Source organism: Rattus norvegicus, chromosome 9, assembly GCF_036323735.1.
Source record: "Rattus norvegicus strain BN/NHsdMcwi chromosome 9, GRCr8, whole genome shotgun sequence".
NCBI classification, from domain to species: domain Eukaryota; kingdom Metazoa; phylum Chordata; class Mammalia; order Rodentia; family Muridae; genus Rattus; species Rattus norvegicus.
The window spans coordinates 77,207,569-77,231,804 of NC_086027.1; the positions used below are offsets into that span (position 1 = coordinate 77,207,569).

A 24,236-nucleotide genomic window follows, 5' to 3' on the forward strand; every position below is an offset into this window, starting at 1 on the left:
TATCAATACTAAAACCACTTGAGCATCCTAAAGATGTTTAAATTCTTTTGTAAAAGTAGCTTTTTCAACTATGTGAGCAACCATTGACAAAGTGAGCAGAGAGGCTTTGTGGATTCCTTGCTAATTCTCAGATCATTTTAACATTTCACAGGTTCTGGGAAGTGTACGTGAATCACCTGCCAAGGAAAGGCTTTGCACAATTTCCTTCATACCTTGGACTTATTTATTTCAAAAGAAAACTATATATATATATATATATATATATATATGAAACAAAAAGGTGTGTACTTATATTTATTGTATATAGGGATGATAATATAACTGCTACTCATCTAAGGTGAGCATTTATGGGTGATTTGCACCATGCAATCTGGACAGAAATTCTGAACTTGCTTCCTTAGGGGAAAAAATAAGGAGATGTAATGTGCCATTTGTGAGAGGTGCCCAGCCTATCACACCATCACTGTCATTTATCAGACACGGCTCATTCTGACAGACAATAGACTGTTGTGTGATCTCTTGGGCCAAAAGGCACTGCACCATGAAGTAAAAGTACATCTGTGGCCATGAAAATAGGAAATGTTTCAAATAGCTAGACATTAGAGACTTGGAGAAACTAAGTTCAATTATTGTACTACATATTGTGAATTATACAGGAAAAGTGGATTAGAACAAAGAGCCAATCTTGTTACAATACAGAAATAGATGATCTCATATATATATTTTCTATCTACAAAGCAAAATTAAGTTTTAGGAAGTTTATATTCCACTTTGTTAACTAACTTGTAGAAATGCCTCAACAATATAGTCTGTTCTTTTGTGATTATCAAATCCACAGTCCTTTGTCATATGAGAATAAGATGTTTAAAGTTTACCTATATTTGACAAAGAATTAAAAAAATAGACCAAAATCTAAAGTTTTTAGATAAGGAACAAATTTATTCAAAGGTAGCCTATGTGCTAGCTAAGTCAAATGTCAAATGAAAAAAGAATCAAAGATCCTGACAAACATGGTGTCCTTGGGAGGAAATCAAAATAATGGAGGTAAGAAAGTTTGAAAAAAGTTTGTTCAAAGCAAGTGTCTTCTTAAATATTTATCATATTTGAAAATTAGAGATAGAATAAAATATTAATGCTTTTTCTTTATAATAAGGACATTCTATGATACAAGAAGTCTTATATTCTTTCTATCCTATCCCACTAAACTTACTCGAATATTTCAGCAATGTAAGGTAAATGAAGTGTGGAAAGCCAATTCACAAACCACAGATTTGGGAAAAAATAACACCACTTAGAAAATGAAAGCTGGTCAAGATTGGAAACATTTCACCTGCTTTTATTTGAACCTGTTGCTTTAGAGAACAGAATACATCACAGTGGGGCAGCGGGGTGTAGTAAATCAAAATAGTTTAAAGCAGGCACATTCGCATATTCAATGTAATTTTCTGTGTCTAAAAGAAAATTAAATATCTGAATAACCTTCCAGTTAAAAGGTGGATTATGAAGCCTAAAACATTAATTTCTTAATGTTCTATTTCTGGTCTTCCCTTTATGAAATATTTGTTTTACTCAATCAAGGGAGACATTTATAAATTTATCATGGAATTTAAAAGATGTAAAAAAGTCTTGAGATCCTAATGATAGCACTGCTGCTTTCCAAATGTTCAACACAGAGTTGAAATGTGGAACCTGAGGGCACTCTGATTACTGTATGTTTTAATAAAATAAAAAACAAAATAACATTTGAAATGTAAATAAATAAAATATCCAATAAAAAAATCAAAATACTCCAAGGAGTTAAATGTAAATTTTATGGGCATCCTAAATTATCAAATGTGTAGCAATTTGGACAAGGCAACAGAAGTGAAAAATACAGTCTCAGTATTTTAAATTTAAGAAGGAAGCAGACAGTAAGTAAAGATATCTAGAACGTCATAAGAAATCATGAGGTACTAGTTACCAACAACTTGTTAAAACATGGCCCTAGTGGGAAAGAGAGTGGACCACCCAGGAGTGCAGACATCCCGAGGCCGCAGGACAGACTGCCACCTCTGCACACAATATATTGGAACAGACAGCCGCCTGTACTTGCGGTTCTGGTCTGTGCTCAGGACCAAACTGATCTGACAAAACAGCTCCCTGCACCCAAATTCCGTGGAGGAGAGAGCTGGAACCTCAGAAGTATGGATACTCCTGAGAAGTCAGAGGAGAATACCCTCTGCCCACAGTCCAGACCCAACAGGGATTGCATAGGGTCAACTGTACCTGCTGGGTGCAAAGACCTACACGATCAATCAGGGGCAGGATCCTTTGATTTCTGCCCGCATCTAGAGCTTGAAGACATATTCCAGTCATGCTGCCACATCTGAGAGCAGAGCACCTGTTCTCAGGAAAGGCTGAAAGAAAACAGGAAAACAGTTCTATAAGAGTGCTGACACAGAGGCCTACAGCAGGGCCAAGTCACTCCCAGAAACAGCAAGACAAGCAAACACCAGAGACAACCCATTGGCTAGAGGTAAGCGCAGGAACCTAAGAAACAGAAACCAAGACTACTTGGCAGCATCAGAGCCCAGTAATCCCACCAACGAAAATACCGGATATCCAAACACACCAGAAAAGCAAGATTTATATTTGAAATCACATTTTTTTTGATAATGATGGAGGACTTTAAGAAAGACATAAAGACCTCCCTTAGAAAAATGCAGGAAAGCACAAGTAAACAAGTAGAAGCCCTTAGAGAGGAAACACAAAAATCACTGAAAGAATTACAGGAAAACACAACCAAACAGGTGGAGGAATTGAAAATGGAAATAGAAACAATAAAGAAAGCACAAAGGGAGACAATCCTGGATACAGAAAACCAAAGGAAGAGACAAGGAGCTGGAAACACAAGCATCACCATCAGAATACAAGAGATAGAAGAGAGAATCTCAGGGGCAGAAGATACCATAGAAAACATCAACAAAACTGTCAAAGATAATGTTAAACACAAAAAGCTCCTAGCCCAAAACAAAGACGAAATCCAGGACACAATGAGGAGATCAAACCTAAGGATAATAGGTATAGAAGAAAGGGAAGACTCCCAACTTAAGGGGTCAGTAAATATATTTGATAAAATTATAGAAGAAAGCTTCCCTAACATAAAGAGAGAGATGCCCATAAACATATAAGAAACCTACAGAACTCCAAATAGGTTGGACTAGAAGAGAAATTACTCCTGTCACATAATAGTTAAAAGACCAAATGCACAAAACAAAGGTCAAGTGACATATAAAGGCAGACCAATAATAATTACACCAGACTTCGCACCAGAGACTATGAATGCCAGAAGATCCTGGACAGATGTCATACAGACCCCAAGAGAACGTAAATGCCAGCCCAAGTTACTGTATCCAGCAAAACTTTCAATTAACATAGATGGAGAAACCAAGATATTCCATGACAAAACCAAATTTATGCAATATCTTTCGACAAATCCAGCCCTACAAAGGATAATAGATGGAAAACTCCAACACAAGGAGAGAAACTATACCATACAGAAAGCAGGAATATAATTTCCTTGCAATGAAACCAAAAGAGAGACAAACAAACATAATTCCACCTCTAACAACGAAAATAACAGGAAGCAACAATCACTATTCCTTAATATCTCTCAACATCAATGTACTCAATTCCCTGATAAAAAGACATAGACTAACAGACTGGATATGTAAAGAGGACCCAGCATTTTGTTGCATGCAGGAAACACACCTCAGAGACAAAGACAGACACTAATTCAGGGTAAATGGCTGGAAAACAAATTTCCAAGCAAATGGCCTGAAGAAAGAAGCTGGAGTTGCCATTATAATATCAAATAAAATTGACTTTCAAACAAGAGTTATTAAAAAAGATAAGGACACTTCATATTCACCAAAGGAAAAATCCACCAAGATGAACTCTCAATCCTAAATGTCTATGCTCCAAATACAAGGGTACCTACATTCATAAAAGAAACCTTACTAAAGCTCAAAGCACACATTGTACCTCACACGATAATAGTAGGAGATTTCAACAACACTCTCATATATGGACAGATCATGGAAACAGAAATTAAACAGAGACATAGAGAAACTAACAGAAGTTATGAACCAATTGGATTTAACAGATATTTACAGAACATTCCATCCTAAAACAAAAAATTATACCTTCTTCTCAGCACCTCATGGAACCTTCTCCAAAACTGACCATATAATCAGTCACAAAACAGGCCTCAACACATACAGGAAAATAGAAATAATCCCATGCATCCTATCAGATCACCACATACTAAGACTGGTCTTCAACAACAACAATAATGAGAGAAAGCCCACATATACATGGAAGATGAACAATGCTCTAGTTAATGACAACTTGGCTAAGGAAGAAATAAAGAAAGAAATTAAAGACTTCTTAGGATTTAACGAAAATGAAGATACAACATTCCCAAACTTATGGGACACAATGAAAGTGGTACTACGAGGAAAACTTACAGCTCTGAGTGCCTGCAAAAAGAAACAGGAGAGAGCATATGTCAGTAGCTTGACAAAACACCTTAAAGCTCTAGAACAAAAAGAAATAAATAAACCCAAGAGGAGTAGAAGGCAGGAAATAATCAAACTCAGAGCTGAAATCAACTAAGTAGAAAAAAAGGACTATACAAAGAATCAACAAAAGCAGGAGCTGGTTATTTGAGAAAATTAAGAAGATAGATAAACCCTTAGCTAGACTAATCAGAAGTCACAGAGAGTGTATCCAAATTCAGAATATCAGAAATGAAAAGGGAGACATAACAACAGAATCTGAAGAAATTTAAAAAATCATCAGATCCTACTACAAAAGCCTATACTCAACAAAACTTGAAAATCTGGAGGAAATGGACAATTATCTAGACAGATACCAGGTACCAAAGTTAAATCAGGAACAAATAAATCGTCTAAACAACCCCAAAACTCCTAAAGAAATTGAAGCAATATTAAAAGTATTAAAAGTATTAAAAGTCTCCCAACCAAAAAGAGCCCAGGTCCAGATGGGTTTAGTGAAGAATTCTATCAAACCTTCATAGAAGACCTCATACCAATATTATCCAAAATATTCCACAAAATTGAAACAGATGGATCACTCCCGAATTCCTTCTATGAAACTACAATTACTCTTATACCAAAACCACACAAAGATCCAACAAAGAAAGAGAACATCAGACCATTTTCACGTATGAACATTGACGCAAAAATACTCAATAAAATTCTGGCAAACCGAATTCAAGAACACATCAAAATGATCATCCATCATGATCAAGTAGGCTTCATCCCAGGGATGCAGGTATGGTGAATATACAAAAGTCCATCAATGTAATCCACTATATAAACAAACTCAAAGATAAGAACCACATGGTCATTCATTAGATGCTAGGAAAGAATTTGACAAAATTCAACACCCCTTCATGATAAAAGTCCTGGAAAGATCAGGAATTCAAGGCCCATGTCTAAATATACTAAAAGCAATATAAAGCAAGCCAGTAGCTAACATCAAACTAAGTGGAGAGAAACTTGAAGCAATTCCACTAAAATCAGGGACTAGACAAGGCTGGCCACTCTCTCCCTACTTATTCAATATAATACTTGAAGTCCTAGACAGAGCAATCAGACAGTGAAAGGAGGTCAAAGGGATACAAATTGGAAGGGAAGAAATCAAAATATCACTATTTGCAGATGACATGATAGTGTACTTACGCGACCCCAAAAGTTCCACCAGAGAACTACTTAACCTGATAAACACCTTCAGCAAAGTGTCAGGTATAAAATTAACTCAAACAAATGAGTTGCCTTCCTCTACTCAAAGGATAAGCAGGCTGAGAAAGAAATTAAGGAAATGACACCCTTCACAATAGTCCCAAACAACATAAAATATCATGGTATGACTTTAACCAAACAATTGAAAGATCTGTATGACAAGAACTTTGAATCTCTGAAGAAAGAAATTGAGGAAGATCTCAGAAGATGGAAAGATCTTCCGTGCTCATGGATTGGCAAGATTAATATAACAAGATTTATAAAGAGCAATTTGCAAATTCATTTAGAGTAACAAAATTTCAGGAGAGTGAAAACTATCCTCAACATTAAAAGAACTCTGGGGGAATCATCATTCCTGACCTCACGCTGTATTACAGAGCAATAGTTATAAAAACTGCATGGTATTGGTACAGAGACAGGCAGGTAGATCAGTGCAATAGAATTGAAAACCCAGAAATGAACCCACACACCTATGATCACTTGATCTTTGACAAAGGAGCTAAAACCATCCAATGGAAAAAAGATAGCATTTTCAACAAATGGTGCTGGTTCAACTGGAGGTCAGCATGTAGAAGAATGCAGATCGATCCATGCTTATCACCCTGTACAAAGTTTAAGTCCAAGTGGATCAAGGACCTCCACATCAAACCAGATACACTCAAACTAATAGAAGAAAAAGTGGGAGTGAATCTTGAACACATGGGCACTGGAGAAAATTTCCAGAACAAAACACCAATGGCTTATGCTCTAAGATCAAGAATCAACAAATGGGATCTCATAAAACTGCAAAGCTTCTGTAAAGCAAAAGACACTGTGGTTAGGACAAAACGGCAACCAACAGATTGGGAAAAGTTCTTTACCATTACTACATCTGATAGGAGGCTAATATCCAAAATATACAAAGAATTCAAGAGGTTAAACTCCAGAAAGCCAAATCACCCTATTAAAAATGGGGTACAGGGCTAAACAAAATATTTTCAGCTGAGGATTATTGAATGGCTAAAGTGCACCTAAAGAAATGTTCAACATCCTTAGTCATCAGGGAAATGCAAATCAAAACAACCCTGAGATTCCACCACACGCCAGTCAGAATGGCTAACATCAAAAACTCAGGTGACAGCAGATGCTGGGGAGGATGTGGAGAAAGAGGAACACTCCTCCATTGTTGGTGGGATTGCAGACTGGTACAACCACTGTGGAAATCAGTCTGGAGGTTCCTCAGAAAATTGGACATTACACTACTTGAGTACCCAGCTATACCTCTCTTGAGCATATACCCTAATGATGCTCCAACATACAACAAAGACACATGCTCCACTATAGCAGCCTTATTTATAATAGCCAGAAGCTGGAAAGAGCCCAGATATCCTTCAACAGAGGAATGTATTCAAAAAATGTGGTACATCTTCACAATGGAGTACTACTCAGCTATCAAAATCAATGGCTTAATGAAGTTCATAGGCAAATGGAATGAACTAGAAAATATCATCCTGAGTGAGGTTACTCAATCACAGAAAAACACACTTGGTATGCACTCATTGATAAGTGGATATTAGCCAAAAATTTCAAATTACCCAAAATGCAATCTATAGACCACAGGACTCTCAAGAAGGATGACCAAAATGCAGATGCTCCCACTCCTTCTTAAAAGGGGGGAAATATTCATAAGAGGGGATATAGAAGCAAAGTTTAGAGCAGTGACTCAAGGAATGACAATTCAGAGCCTGACACACATGTGGCCCATATATTTACAGCCATCAAAACTAGGTAAGATTGATAAAGCTAAAAAATGCATGTGGAAAGATACTGGATATAGATCTCTCCTGAGAGACACATCCAGAGCATGTCCAATATAGAGGTCAATGCTAGCAGCAAACCACCAAACTGAGAATAGGAACCCCTTGGGGGGAATTAGAGGAAGCATTGAAAGAGGTGAAGGAGCTTGCAACCCCATAAAAACAACAATGCCAACCAACCAGAGCTTCCAGGGACTAAACCACTACCGAAAGACTATAGATGGACTGACCCAGGGCTCCAACTGCATATGTAACAGAGAATAGCCTTGCTGGGAAACCAGTGGAAGGGAAAGCCCTTGGTCTTGCCAAGGTTGGACCCTCAGTGCAGGGGACTATGGGGGAGGGCAATAAGGGGGATGTATAGGGGGAATATCCATATGTGGGAGGGGTCTGGGAGGCAATGGGGTCTTTTGGACAGAAAACCTGGAAGGGGAATAACCTTTGAAATGTAAGTAAAGAAATATATAATAAAAAATTTTAAAAAAACATGGCCCTAAATAGTAGTTTGATGTAAAATATAAATGATTAAAATCTTAGAAATTTCAGTATATTGATTCTGTGGTCAGTAACCTATTGGATTAATGCTATATAAAACAAAAATTTTCTGAGAAGATGGCAGTATTTTAGTAACACTTACAACTGCAGTCAATGACTATTCAGTCCAGGATGTTATCTATGTGTTGTTTGATTAAAACCTCAAACGAATTTTACATTATCATACGATTTTGTGGATAAGAAATATGATAGGATCTATATTTGAACCCATGTTTCCACATTCAAGAAACCTTGCTCTTTACCTAAGCAGTGGACTGCAGGTGACTTTTCTTAGAAATAATGAACCACACTTTACTGTCCTTTCACTATTTTTACCCATGAATATTTACTAATGCTACTGTTAATTATTTGCATTAGTCTGAAATTATGGACTATCTCCTGGGAATTCAGGCAATACATAAGATTGAAATTTTAACTTCAAGTGATCTGTCACTCTATATCTCAGTGCCATAAGCAAATATCATATGTATCACCCTATTCCTGATTCTCAGGGCAAAGTGACAGAAAAGACCCCCTTCTTTCACAAAGGATATCAAGAAGTCACCAACAGGCATCAATGCCCTCTGGGTGATTTTGAGAGTCTTGTCTCCTTCCCCTGAGAAGCATGATTTTACATTCCTGAGGTGGGAGAATCCTTGTTACACAGAAAAGTAATATTGATTTATAGAAAACAATAGAAAAAAAGAATGGTGACTGTTACTAAGCAAACACTCCATCTCCGGAACTGTTTGGGAACTTTATAAATGATGTCTTTCTGCACATCAAAGAGTGATAACTGAAGGACCTTCAAGTCACATGTCTAGAAATGCTTAGAGCTTGATTTGAAACCTGAAAATCTGATTTTAAAGGGAATATACATTAACCACCATGTGGAATTCTTTCTCATTAAAATATTAGACTAATTGTAAGTAAAGTCATCAAAATAAATAAAAGATTATTCTTCAAAATGATAGTTCATTGACCCAATCAGTGTCTGAGAGAAGAAATCTAATTTCATGAGCATGGCAGGAATCCAAGATGAATCTTGGAAACTACGTAGGTCTTCGGATTTCTCTCCTATCTCCATTTCTATTTTCCCTTTCTCATTTTGCTTCCCTTCTTAAATTTTTCTACAGCTTTAAGGCAGCTCCAGAAAACTATGTTAGCTGGTTTGTTCAAGCCCGGGTATCAATGTGCCACTGTTGTATGAGTGAATCCACTTTAGCCAAATAATTTCCCTTAGAGTTTGTAATGATTATTCACTTAGTGACAAAGAGTTAATGAAGATGACACATCACTTATTTGACCACTTCAAAACTTAAAAGCAATTAAAGACACGTGAATGTAAAAGCTATGAATGGACTCGGTGACACAGATGAATAATCATACACGTAATATTTAGTGAGAGTAGCCAGATGCATAGAACAATACTATATTATGATTGATAAGGTGGGAACACTGGTCACACTGTCTTAGGTGTTAGAATTCAGCATAGTGGCCACCACCAATAAAGGCAGCTGCTGGAATCTATAGCTATTTTGACATTTTGATCTGTCAGTTATGTTTCACCAACGTATCATTGTCATAGGACAACACAAAATTGTAATAAAAACAATACTTCATTTAAAATTCACATTTGTCTTTACTGTCTCTCTTGCAAAAAGATCTAATTAATTTGCGACATAGAGCTAATTATATTTCTAATGAACATTGCAAAGTTATTCTTTTCCTAGTTAAAATGTTTTATACAATAATTTAATAGTCATATTTCTTTATGTCTGAACAATATATAATTTATAATAAAATATGTAGCCGATGGTCTGTGCTAAGCACTTTTATTTATACAAACAATGCCGCAATCATGGTATAGATTGTTCTATTATCTGTGAAATTCCTTCTTAACATTCAATAGAGAACTTTACCCCAAAAGTCCTAGCTTTGGGCAACCCTGAATGATTTTTCTGTCTCTGTAGTTTCCTTCTTTTCAGAACTTGATATAAAAAGAAAATCAAGCAGTATGTGTTTTTAACAGTCTGGATTCTTTTTATCCAGCACAGTGAATTCAGGATCCATCTATGGTGTGTGCAGTATTAAATTCTTCCTTTTTATTACTCGGGTCTATTGTAGTGCACGGGTTTATGACAACTCAGTAGCCTAGGCTGCTTCCAGTTTTGTTGACTATGATGAAAGCTACTGCAAACATTTGTGTTCACAATTTTGTGTAAACATGGATCATATGTTATGTCCTTGTAATTCTTATATATGCTTCAACCTGTATGAAATATTTTTATATTGCTTTGATTCTGGGATACTTTTTCTATTTGAGAATAAACTAATCAGTTCAACTAATACAAAATCAGAAATTAAAGTCAAATTACATAACAAATATCATATAAGCACCAATCAACACATTTAAAATTCTCCTTGAAAGATTTTGATTTTCAAAATTATTTATAAACTTAAGAATATTCTATTAGAGATCTAGGATTATTTCTAATTTTTCTAAATGTACAAAATTTAAAATCAATGGTACTACTATATAGAACCCTGAAATTATATTGAAATCAAGAACGGAATTAAAAGCTCTCATTTAGTGCATTAAAACTTCAGCTGAACTGGTTACTAATTTCATCTGTGGTAACTAAGAAAGAATTTGAGTGAAAAATGGAACCATGGTTGATGTTACCTAGCATGTTGTGGTAAAGTGGAATGGCCCGTCCATGGGTAGTAAATGCAGTCATGACTAGTGGGACCGTTACACCTGCAAGCAATTGCAGAACAGAAAACATCATTCTCCATCCACAGTGGCATGCACACACATGCACCAGTGCTCACGCATGGAGCCTTGGAGGAAGAGCATGGGGAGCAAAGCACACCAAGTACCTATCCATCAGGCCGATGCAGTCTTCAATACTTGAGCCTATGCACCTGCAGAGATGCAAATTCAAAGGAAATACAAGGAAAGAGAAATCAGTCATTAAGGAAAACAGAAGAGAACCAGTGAGATAGCGAGACAAATATTGCATGTGCCACATTCTTGTTTGTACTATTCGGCAGTTCCTGGAACAGCATACTTTTAGAAACTGAGAGAAAATTACTTCTTGGCAGAAACACAGAAGTGAATTGAAATTACCACTCAAGTCCAATGCCAGAAAACATGGAGAAGTAAAGAAAAGTTTACCTGTTCCCGTGGATAACTTATCCATGATTTGGTCAGTTTTGAAACATTCAACCCATTTACATCTTTCATTTTTATGCATAGCTATGTTAATTTCTTGATAGTTAAATGACTGACTATTTTCATATATAACAATTCTCTTAAAACACCATTGGGTTTATGTAAAATCCAAAAAAAAATAAAAAAAGGCAATGAACAATTGATTGTAATAGAATACATTATGCTTGGTGCTCATTAAAGAGGATCTTGGCAGAAAATAAGCTAATATATTTTAATGCAATTCCCATGGATAATTTTTATAATCAGATTATTTCAATCCTTGGGCATGAATATCTTTATTTTTATCATTAAACAAGGATTTATTTAAAATCAATGAATTGATTTGGCCTTACTGCAATATGACTTGACCACGGTTAAGTAGCAGAAATATGACCTATAAACAGAAACTTTTAACAACTGTTATAATATTGAACTCAAAAGCAAATATTCTGTAACAAATTAATAAACTTGTACAGAGATAGTTGAGGAATCTGCCACGATGAATATTAGGTGGTTTTATTTAAATACACAGAATTTTAATATGTAGTTCTTAGAATTTCATTTGAGTCACTATGAAAATATTTCTTTTATTTTCAAATCTATATAAGTTGAATTCTTTATTTCTCTTCTTCTCCTTCAAAGATGAGCAACTTGTGGGGATGTGATTTACCTAATTTGTTTGGTAATATAAAATATACATGTTTTCCCAAATTCTCCTGTTTCAAATATGGAAAAGGGGCTGTAGGTATCCACAGATGTGACAAGACCATGTGCAGCTTCTATAACTTACTCCAGATGTTAGAGAGCTAACAGAACTCATTTGGTAAGTACAAGTCACCACCTCTGTCACTCATCGTATACTCTCTAACAGGTCCTTAACTAGGTAGAAAATCAGTTTGCCATGGGTTTTTTGTTTGCTTGCTTGTTTTTGGCTTTTGTTTTGTTTTCAGGGGCAACTTTGAGCAGGATAAATAAATTTTAACATGAATAAAAGGTGACAAAAGTCCATAAAATAAAATGAAGCAGCTAGAACACATATGAGTGGACTGGCACCTTGCATGAGATCTAAAAACAATTGAAATAGGAAAATAAAGTACTAAAACACCCTAAACTTACCTCATGTGGTTTTCTTTTATTCTGTTCTAAAGAACTATTTTTAACCTGTTCCTGTGTCATCACCTTCACAATGCTATTTTATGACAGTACTGCCATTTTGTAAAATTAACAGTCTACTCATGTCCAAGTGAGAGTCTGAAAAAGCTGTACTTTATGTGTAATCTTTATAATGACTCTTGAAAGATTAAAAAAAAACCAACAACTTTCAATAGTGAATGAGATTCTGTTTCATGAGTGAGTGTGAATAATGAAACATCTTCATTCATTCAATAAGCCTGTATGATGGGCCCACTGAAGTGCTCGCACCCTTCAAGGAGCTGCAGGTAGAAATGAGATGAATTAGATGTGGTTTTTCACTTATTTTCATTGAGCTCACAGTTTGAAGATGACAGATGCATGGACACACATGTACAGTACAGTTCTGTAAATCTAATATGGAGGATGGACACCAGAATATCATTTTAGCAGGTCATGACCACCATTTGGAGAGAGCCAGCAATCTATAATTTGAGATCCTGAGAGTTATTACTGGCATAGCTGAGAGTGTTATGGAGTTCAGAACAACCTGAAAACAAGACGTCCTCTCTGCACAACAAATATACAGAGATGGAGAGTGCTGGCAGGCAGGGGAGAGTAAACAGACAGTGGAAGACGCTAGGGGACAGATTTGGAAGGAATTAACTTAGTAAGCAAGGAAGAACCCTTGTATAGTTTAAAAAATGCTATGCCTGTCTGTAGGATTTTGCTTCAGAAGGAAAATGACTGAAAAATGTAAATAGACATAATGAGACTTTTTTCAATCACAGGGAAGAAAATTGTATAATTATCAGGAAAATCCGGACAACTGGAGGTTAACTTATGAAAGACTTTAGCCAACCTCAGTAAAATAAATACTTTGATTTTTTTCTCACCTGTGTTTACTAAACATTAACTAAATATTTAAAATATTTAACACACACACATGGCACAAAGAAATGTAACTATCTAGGGGAAGAGAGAGGACTAACAGAATGAGGAGGAGTGATAAAAAGTAGATACAAAAATAAAGACAGATATTCTTAATGTTCAATATATACTTATATGAAAATACAAAAGCATAAAAATTTGAAAGGCTATCCTGAAAAACAAAAGGTAGAAAAACCACTACATTGCTAGATTTGTCTCTGCAATCTCTTTGTCACATGGAGAGTAGTTGAATGGGAACCACGTAGGCTATTTTGGCATGGGGAATATTTAGTCCATGTCAGAAATAATAAAACAAATAGACAGAATTGTTACTAGCTCACGGGCCTAGTCAGAGTCTCAATTATTGCTGCTAATGCAATGAGGATGGGAGGAAAGGAGGTAACAGATGGTATAATATTTCTAAGTGAAAAAGATCTACTGGTCAAAGTATGACCTATAATTTAAATTTGCACCAGCAAGAAAAAATTCAAAGGAGGAAGATGTTTCCTCATATTTTCACTTTAGGAGGAGGGACTGACACTTTAGGGTTTTTTTTTTTTTAGTCTAGAATTTACTGTGCTTATTTCACGGGAAGTCAGAAATATTCCCCAATAGGTAGGAAAACAGTTTTGAGCTATGATTGTCGAGAACAACTCCTTTGAAAAGGAGCACTGTGAAGAGTTGAGATCATGGAAGAGGAAAGATGGCTAACTGCTACATGCTGTGAGAAACCGAATTCCAGAAGGGAAAGTCAATGACCTCGACCTCTAAAGGCATACATCTTAAGATGATCGTTTGTATGTAAAGTAAAAAATATGGGGAAGTACAATGGAATAAAACTGGATTGGAGAGGTATCTCAACAGGTAAGAGCATTGCTGTCCACTCATGAGGTCCCAGCACCTATGGAACCATCCAGGTTTTATCAACTTTGTAACATCAACTTTGAGGGAATTGGGCACCTTATTCTAGCTTTTTGGATACATGTGGGCAGAAAAACTCTCTCTCTCTCTCTCTCTCTCTCTCTCTCTCTCTCTCTCTGTCTCTTTCTCTCTCTGTCTCTGTCTCTGTTACACAAACACACACACACACACACACACACAGAAATCTAAAATAAAAACACGTAATAAAGTAAAGGTTGGCTATCAGAAAAAAAAAATCCAGAAAAATGTAGTAAAATTAGAACTTTAAAAATATTTGTTCCTACATGAAAGTCCTTATGTTTTTGTTTTCAATGAGTTGGAAAATACATTGCAGATGGGCAAATGCATTCCAGCAGGCAGAAATGACGAGGGACAGAGAACAGGGGTTGAATAAAGTCATTGCAGATATTACAGAGGATTTCTAAGGTTCAAATTTGTTCATAAACTGAGGGTTAAAGAAAGAAGTGAAAACCAAGAAAGATGTGGGTTGATGAAGGTGGGACCACTTTTTACAAATATAAGTCATCATTCATGTAAAGATAGCATTGTTCTTTAAGTCTTCATACTTACTATAAGTGAATAGTTGATCAAAATAAATATGAAATGTATATTGATTCAACAAGATTACAAACTAAAAGAAACATAGAATTTTGAAACACACACACAAAAATAAGCAAATAGTGGAACGAGATGGGATCAGGAATAAAACCACTCAGAAATTACTGTTCCAAAGTACACTGGTTACAGAAACAGCAAAAATCCATAACATGCATAAATACTCCTAAACCATCTGTGAAACTCTGGATTGTGACACATTTCACATTTATTACTTCATATTGATGTATGAGTGACTCCATATCTATATGAAAAGCATGATTCAGTCATTTTGTGAAGCTCTCCAATTTTTGGAATGAAATGAAACATATTTTCATTTTTATCAATACGCAAGTCTGTGGGCTTCTTCCTACAAGCAAATGTTTTATACGTTTCTGTCAATGGATATTTGTCATTATATGAACTTGAAAATTATAAAGAAAAAATTGATAGAAGAGACTATGGCAACTACGAAACAATAATAGTCACAAAAATTTTAGTTAGAATTCTTTTTTTAGAACAATGCTTGATGTAACAAACATTGCAAATTCATATTTAAAATGTAAGATTTTTATTAAAATAAAAGAAAATTAAGTATATGTTGAAATATAACAGAATCAAGTAATGTCACTGTAGAAAACAATATTAGTACTCGTTGTGTTTTATGCAATATATTTAGTTTATAATTTCCCTTTAAAACTTATATATTACCAATTATCAGTACAAATATTATTATTAGGTTTGAAATTTATTTTCCCGTTGTTTTGTTGTCCTGTTCTGTTTTGGAGACAAGGTCTTATGTGTAGCACTGCCTTGCTTACTTACAACCTATTTCGATCAGGTTGGCCTCAAACAAAAATTTACCTGGTTCTGTTTTTTGAGCACTGGGATTAAAAGTGTGTGCCAACATGACCAATCTTTATTTTAAATTTCCTTTAATTTGTTCATATTCTTAGTACATCATGAAAAGTTCTTCCTTGGTATATAAATTGAATAACATAAATGTGAAGAATCTAGCTGAATATGACTGTCTTAAGATAAAGCAGTTTTTTTTCTTAGCTTTAAATGTCAACTTTGCACAGACTAGAATCTCGATTGGGGAAAATGTCTAGATAACATTAGTCCGTGGGTATATAAAAACAGGACTTTCTTAATTATTGATGCGAAGGGACTCTTCTTATTATGAGACCAGTAACCCTAGGCCTGTAGTCCTTGGTTGTATGAGAAGACTAAATTGAACATTAAGCTTTGGATCAGTCTGTAAGCAGTGTTCTTCTTGTATTTGTTTCTAATTTGCCTTGAATTTTCTCTTCTTAACCTTCCTCAGTGACAGACTGTGATCTAGGAATGAAGGCTGTAATAACAATTTTTCTATTCCTAGTTGCTTTTGGTGGTGATGTTTTCAAAAAGTAAGGGAAAGAAAACAAGTTGACTAGCATGTATTCCACATACGAGACCGAACAAATGAAAGAAATAAAAACATGTTGTTAAAATGTGGTCTCTATTCATGGAAAGAGGAGACAATAGTTTTTCACTTCTCCCTTCCTTCCTTTCCTTCTTTCTTCCTTTCTTTCTTTATGTTCTCTTAAGTTATTGAAATGATTAATCATTTAAAAAAGTACTTGAAGAGACTTTAGAGTCAATTTATTTAATTCACTTTTGGAGTAGTAAAAATACATTTAAGGTAATAGGTAATTTTATTTTCAGGACAATCATTAAACTGGTTTCAAAGGAAGAACTTTATTTCTTAAGATGTCATTGGGAAGACTTTTTCCATTAACTATTCCATCATCCCGGGTTATTGAACGACCTGAAAAACATGGGCATGTGAGAGGACGTCTATTTTCTGAAGTAGACTTGACCTGTGAGCTCGCACTTACTGACACACTCAGGTAATAGATGCACTGAGGAATCAGGTTATTCAGCCCATCCTTCCATTGTCCTGTGATCTTTCCCTGGGTCATAGTTCTATACATTCACACTCAATTTGAAAAGAAAGGATGAACTCTGGGGTCACCTCATTGCCTCAGTATAAGGTGGGAAGCATAGTGGGTATTCTGTGATCTAGTTCTCACAATGTAGGAATTCCTGAGTTCTCGTGAGCGGGAATCACAACACTCTTATGGAGTCAGTGGATGTGCCTATGCAGCTTACAACAAAGGGGAAGCCCAAGGGAAACAACAGTAAGACCTCAGGACAAAGTCATCCATTGGAGACACATTTCCCTAGAAGATGCCACAAAACACAGAAGCCTATTCTGCCTCACCGTTATCCTGCAGCCAGAAGCTTTTGGGGGCATCTGTCTATTTATTTGGAGTTCTTAAGTGACATGGTGAGATTTATTCCCTCATTAAACCTCAGCTTCCCTTTTGCATGAGGTCTCAGTTTCATTGCTGCTGCGGTCATTTGAACCCTTTCCATTGGACAGAGTCTTTGCCGCCTTCTACTATATAAGTTTCCTTTATTATACAATCACAATGTAAACGGCTGATGAAGAAGACACTACAGCCACACATCCAGACTAGGCTCTGTGTTCTCCCTTTCATTTCCCTGATGGCTTCGTTGTAATTAGATTTGCAAAAACAGCAAAAGGTCTCATTTTGAATGGCAACAGCTGTTGACATCGACATTATATTGAATAATTTACTGGTTTAATTTTAGTTGCAAAACAATAAAACCCTCTTGTGGATGATTTTCGCAGGGAAACTTTTCTCTTTCTCCTGCTGACTCCTCTGCTCCAGCAGCACTAGTTGTAATTTTTTTCAAAAAATACTCTCAACTCAAGGATACCAAGACTCACAAGGGGAACCATTTATTACTTCTGTTTTCTTTGAAGCAAAGTGTGTAGTTGACTGTCTTAGTGCCCTCAGCCTGTGTGCTTATGCCGAAACTAAGCAGTTGACAGTCAGCTCTTGTAGGCTGCATTTGATTTTTATTGCAGAATATTGTTTTGCCTTCTGAGGATCTGCTAATTCACAGAGTGACTTAGCTGACTTCATGTCCTGTAGGAGATCCTAGCAGCATCCAAAAATTGATGTTGTTTTGGCAGAATGATATTGTTTGCTTCCCTTTTTCAATATTTTCTAACAGGAAAGCCTTAATCTGGCAGGATGATCTCTTTACAGAACCTCTACTTTCCTGTCAGATATAAAGGGTCCAATTGTGTACATACATGTGCTCTTGTGCATACACTGGTTGTATGCACTGACAATGGAGGTGGAATTTTATAAGGTGAGGATAAAGTGAGTTAAACTGCTCTCAACTCTATCAATATTTATATTTTAGAGGATACAAAAGGAGGATTCTTACTGAGATACTTTTAAAAATAAATAGATTAGGATTTGCTTGAGGTGACATTGTTTCCACAGTGTACAGTGTTCTTCTTTCTCCATTGTCTTTATAAGTGACCATAGCACAGAACAAAAAAAAATCATTTGTTTGTATTTACTCAATCATTATCAATACCACAAGATATGCTGCACAACATTTCCTCTTGAGTTGAAAATATGTATGTATCCTTCTGAATTGTTCCACGACAGTGAAAGAACTATAATTACTATATTGTATCTTCTAATATGTTGAATCTGTTACTTAAAAAGTGAGTGATTTCTAGGCTGAATCCAATGCACACTATCTTCATGAAGGTGTTAATAGAGTGAGAAATGAAGGTAAACTATGAAGAGATAGCTCAGAGGTCCACCTAGAATGAATTTCTGTTAAAATCAACATGTAAAATATAAAGATGCATATTATTTCTTGAGACAATTTCAGTGTGAGTAGACAGCATTGTGGATAGTAAATAAGTAAACATATAGCTCTTTCAACTGGAAACAGGTACATTCCTTAGTCCTGGACCAGAGAGAATACGTACCCCTGGGTGCAGTTTGGATGGCAAGGGTGGCACTCCCGATCCTGATCTGCGTACTTAAATATGAAACTGTTTGCTCCCTGTAGGCCATCTGGACATTTCTCTACACAGTTAGGACCATCTTTAAAATGAGAACACTTTGTACAGTTGTCAGGTCCCTGAGATAAGAAAAAAGAAAAACAAATATGAAGAAAGAAAACTGGGTTCAATTCCCTCTGCAGTGTGTTTATGTGATTTAGTTTTCTCAGACACTGGTGAATGACAAGTGAATCGTTCTCTAAAAGAGAACACTCTATTACCACCACTGTAGTTGTGGCTATTGAATTATAACCAGCACTAAGAGAACCTTCAGTCTCTTCTCTGTTATGCTGTGTGTAGTGAAATCATACTAGCATCATGCTATCAAATACATTCTGGAAAAACGCCCCTTTTGAGGTCAGCACTGCCCACTTTCCCTATTCTTCATGTCAATTCTCTAATGTGACTTAATTTTATCACTAATATGTTCCAATGTTTTCATTGTTGTTGTTATTGTTGGTTTTTTGTTTGTTTCAAAAGGATATCAACATTTTCTTCTTGTAGTTTATTTTTAATGGTATTATAAAGTATGTGTAAATAAAAAATTTCCAAAGCTATGTTTATAACCATTACTTAAATATATATATATATATATGTATATGAGAGATAGTGCATAATAAAAATTAAAATTCACTGCTTTTGATGCTTTTGATGGCATGCAGGCTTTTCTAGTGACTCTTTAAAAATAATAACAGTATCAACTAACCAGACACCCCAGAGCTCCCAAGGACTAAACCACAAAACAAAAAGTACACATGGAAGGACCTCTGGCTCCAGCTGAATGTGTAGCAAAGGATGGCCTTAAGGAAATCAATGGGAGGGGTGGCTCTTGGTCCTGTGGAGGCTTGATGCTCCAGCATAGGGGAATGTTAGGGCAGTGAGGTGGGAGTGGGTAGGTGTTGGGAAGCACCCTCATAGAGGCAGGAGGTAGGGGCTGGCATAAGGGATTTGCAGAGGGGAAACCAGGAAGGGGGACATTTGAAATGTAAATAAATAAAATAACCAATAAAATACATTTTGAACTGTAGGTAAAGAAATATATCTAATAAACAATTTTAAAAAAATACACTATTATTGAATTATCAGGTATTAAGCATCCTATACATATAAGAAATTCTTTGTTAGATTTTTTTGTCTCAAATTATCTTATGCTGATGCTTAAAAGGATGTACATATACTTATGTGAATTTTTGAACACCATAGAACAGTCTTTAGACTCATATAATGTACATTCTGAGAAGGACAGACCAAAAATTATTTAAGTATTTTAAAAGTAAAAATACAGTGTGTAGAAACTTATCCAATGATGCAGGTAGCATGAACATTACTAAAATATAGTGAAACAATTTTATATATTTTCATTTATAATCTACATAATGATTTCAATAAGTACAAAGTTCATAAGCAACAATAATGTAAAAACAATAATAAAAGTAATATGTATTTATTTGGTTTTTATTTTTATTTTTCTGACAGTGTCTCCTAGTTAAGCCCACAGTGGTCTCAAACACATAATTTTCATTCATCAGTCTCCAGATTGCTGGCTTATATGCAGATATCATCATGCCCACTCACAAGATTAATTATTTTAATACTAATTTTAACATCGAAGAATGATACTATCCTGGCAGTAGGTTTGCAAGAAGGTATAGTATATTTGAGATTAAGGAAAGTTGAGAACAATTTTATTAAAATACTCTTCTTTTCATGGTTGTGATCTTAACAATATAAACACTTATAACTTGAAAGTAGCTAAATATTATATCAGAAATGATGCAACAAGAAGCAAAAACGAATCATCTAATGAAAGATAGTAATGTAAAGAAGAAAAGGTAATCAGAAAAAGAACTAGTGAGCATAGATAAAATAGCTACTTATTTGATGTGAAACTCAAAGCAAAAATAAAATAAAATAACAAATTTCAAATTACTCTCTGAAACCTAATCCCCATTCTGCCTAAAGAGGTGCTAAAGTTAACTTCTCATTTCCTCCCAGAGCAGAATACTTCACATGCTTCCAAATTTAACACCTGCTCATGGGTACTTAGGCACATAATGCTATCTATTATACAAAATCATTTACTGTGCAGGTATGCTTAGTGGCATGACTTACTCTACAAGACAAGAGCCATGCTTCTTACAGAATGCAGAATAAAGCCTGCAATAAGTAAGTTAGACAGAGTCTGAGTCAGGCATTTTTTTTCTATTAAATTCTTTTAATGGAAAATCATACCCAGGCAAAAATTGCAAGATATAAAAATGTCGCAACCTAACATTAGTTTTCATTAAGTATATTCTAATACAAACATTTCATGACCATTTGTTTCACAAGGATACAAAACAAAGTATCCCCAGCTGAAATAGTTAAAATGCATTTAACAAGTTTCTCAGTGGCTGAAGTGCACTGATTCCATGATATAGAATCATCTAATGATTACATTAGGTAATCATCTAATGCATACTCACATATTGTGGTATTATCAAGGATTCTAAGAGTCTAAGGGCAGTGACTGACAACGATGAGGGCTCATTCTTTCTTTACCCTGGTTCTAAACTGCCTCCAAACTCAATAATCTAGACAGCCAATAGAGTGAGAGTTCCACACTAAATCCTGATGTCCACATTACATTATTTTTGCTCAGTGGCAGTTGATTTTCCCAGGTAGCTTCTACAGAAAACAAAACTACTATTCACAACTCTACAATGATGTTCTATCATCCCTGTGGGAGGACTGCCTTTCACCTCCCAGTGCAGGGAAGATAAAGCTTACTTTGAATAGTGAAATAGAAGTGGAAGCCATATATAAGAAGGTGAGGACTGAACGTTCCGGTGTGCTCTCACCAGGCTGCCAGTACGAATGCTTCATGTAGAAGTGAGGATGCAGTAAATTCAGAGCTTATGGGTCATAAGAAGGGGATGACTCCTATTGAATAGTTCTAAGTCTTTCAGAGTACACTACATAAAAAATATACATATATTTTTCTGGGAGAAAATACGAGGACAGAATTATTATACAAGCACAATGTTGATGAATTATAACAGCTGCTTTACATTTTATAATAATGTTTAAAAGCTCAGTCTAACCTTTTCTTCTCTTGCTGTCTCTTCAGCCTATATCCTGATCTCTTTTATTTCCCTTTCTACAGTTCTGACCTTACCTCTCTTATTGGATGTACTCAGGGAAGTGGCAGTAGGGGAAATACAAATATTGCATAAACAATCAAGATAAAGTACAGGCAGACCAGCATATCAAAGCAAAGACCATCCTTTATGTCACTTCTACTCTTACTTAGGACAGCAAGAATTTCCAACATATTTGTGCAGGACAACACTATCCATTTAATACAAGGCTCTCATTTCACTTATACAACACTGAGAACACTGCTGTGTAGAAGAAAAACTGAAACTTACATATAGGATCCTAGCATAGTTTTTATCAGAGAAGCTTAACTCATCAACGGATGGAAACAGATACAGAGACCCACAGTCAAACATTAACCAGAGCTAGGGGAATCTAGCTGATGAGGGAAGGAGCCAGAGAGGTCAAGGACACCACAAGAAAACCTGGGCCCATAGGGCCCATAGGACCCATAGGACCCTAACTGCCAACCACAGAGCCTGCAAATATGGTCCTAGTCCTTCTACACACATGTTGTTCAACTGTGTCTTTTTGTGGGACACCTAACTTCAGGAGCAGGGGCTGTCTCTGCCTCTGTTGATTGCTTTTGAGACATTTCCCCTATGTGGGTGGCCTTTTCTCGCATCAATAGATGTGCCTAGTCTTTCTGCAACTTGATAGGCCAGGGCTGATGGATTTCCATGTGAGGCATGTCATTTTCTGAAGGGAAAGGGAAAAAGAGTAGAGAGGGGAGGGAAGGACAGAGAGGAGAGTCGTGAGGGCAAACTGCAGTCAGGATGTAAAGCAAATTAATAAACTAATTAATTTAAAAAAGATTCATATACACATACAGCCCCCTTTCTCTCTTTCCTCTCTTTCTCCCTCCTTCTCATCCCCATCATCCCTTCTCTTCTTTGCCCCTGTCATGGCTTTTAGTCTACTGGCTTTCTGACATCTTTATTCTCTATTTTAATGCGCCCCTGTGTTGCCATGATGGAACAGAAGCATGATTATTGTGTCTATTTTTCACAGCAAGTAATTGTGAAAAAAATCAAGAATATTAATTACTTGGGATCAGGCCTCGGAGTCTAATGAATGGTAATCACAGCCTTAATTTAAATTTTATAAAATATTTAGTTATTTTAAAAATAAATTCTCTCAATTTTTGAAGAACAAATAAATAACAAACTATAAAAGCATACACATTGATAGAAATTAACAACTCGGTTATCCGTTACTAGAAGTTTGTCAGCAGAAGGTAGATGAGCAGAAGGAGCACAGGGATAGACGGTCAAGTGTTCTAAATCCCAAGTATGTACAGTGGGGTTGTCATTCTCCTCATGACAGAGAGCAATTCACTTAGCTATTGTACATTTATTTCTTTATTAGTAGAAGGGGGAAATACATAGAAGACAAAGGGAGAAAATGTGTGGGGAAAGACATAGCACAGAGCTCCCATATCATTCTTCATGTCTCTTAAGCCCTGACTTCACTAATCAATGGAGAGCATTGCAGCTCCTATCACTGATTAGCTCATAACGTGATCATTAAAAAACTTGACACTTGAAAACTAGCAAAGTCACATTAGAGAAGTGAAGTGCATATGTTGAAACCATTTGCATGAAATTTTAAACTTTTGTTTTTAATGTGCCTTTTTTTTTCCCCCTCCACTTCTGTCTGTCTAAGGATGCAACTTGAGTTCCAGACAGCTATGCGCTGTCATGTGTGAGCTTGGAACTCAGATTTGGAAGAACAGCTCGTGCTCTTAACTGCATAGCTATCTCCCCAGCGCTGAAACATCGGACATTTTAAAATAGATACCTCCTGCGAAATTGTCTAGCAAAATATGGTGTAGTGCATATTATACTTAGATATTATAAGCAAATTAATGTCCTAGGAAGAGAATTAATTATGGTATTAGTATTCAGTAACATTTTGTTGCTTTGAAATACCAGAACTACAGGGATGTTTGAAGGATGCAAAATCAGTTTTAAGATACAGAATGTGAACTAAGTAAGAGAAGACTAGCATAAATACATTCCTGACAGTTTTGAAGGATAATTTTGAATGAGGGTTAATATACAAAACAGCAATGGAACTTATGCAAAGCAAGCATTACACGGTGGTGCATACTGGACAAAAGGAAATAGGTTTCTCTGAGATTTTTGTGAAATAAAAAGGGGGAGTGGAAAAGAACAGGAAAGTATACATGTCAAAATTACTGTTTCAAAAAGATGGAAATC

The 24,236-nt window shown here is 35.8% G+C and overlaps 1 protein-coding gene across 5 annotated transcripts in view; it reads right to left on the reverse strand.

Moving 5' to 3' along the window:
- The window catches only part of Erbb4 (erb-b2 receptor tyrosine kinase 4), a 1,072,248-nt gene that overhangs the window by 234,183 nt on the left and 813,829 nt on the right, over positions 1–24,236 (reverse strand). For 2 of the 5 annotated variants that reach the window (XM_039084150.2, NM_021687.2), the window contains exons 15-16: positions 18,802–18,956; positions 10,824–10,898 (exon numbers count right to left, since the gene is read on the reverse strand). In XM_039084150.2, the coding sequence (XP_038940078.1) occupies positions 10,824–10,898; positions 18,802–18,956 (230 nt within the window). Of the gene's footprint in view, positions 1–10,823; positions 10,899–11,020; positions 11,066–18,801; positions 18,957–24,236 lie in introns of all 5 variants that reach the window. The other 3 variants (XM_039084151.2, XM_039084149.2, XM_063267662.1) reach the window with 2 other exon arrangements.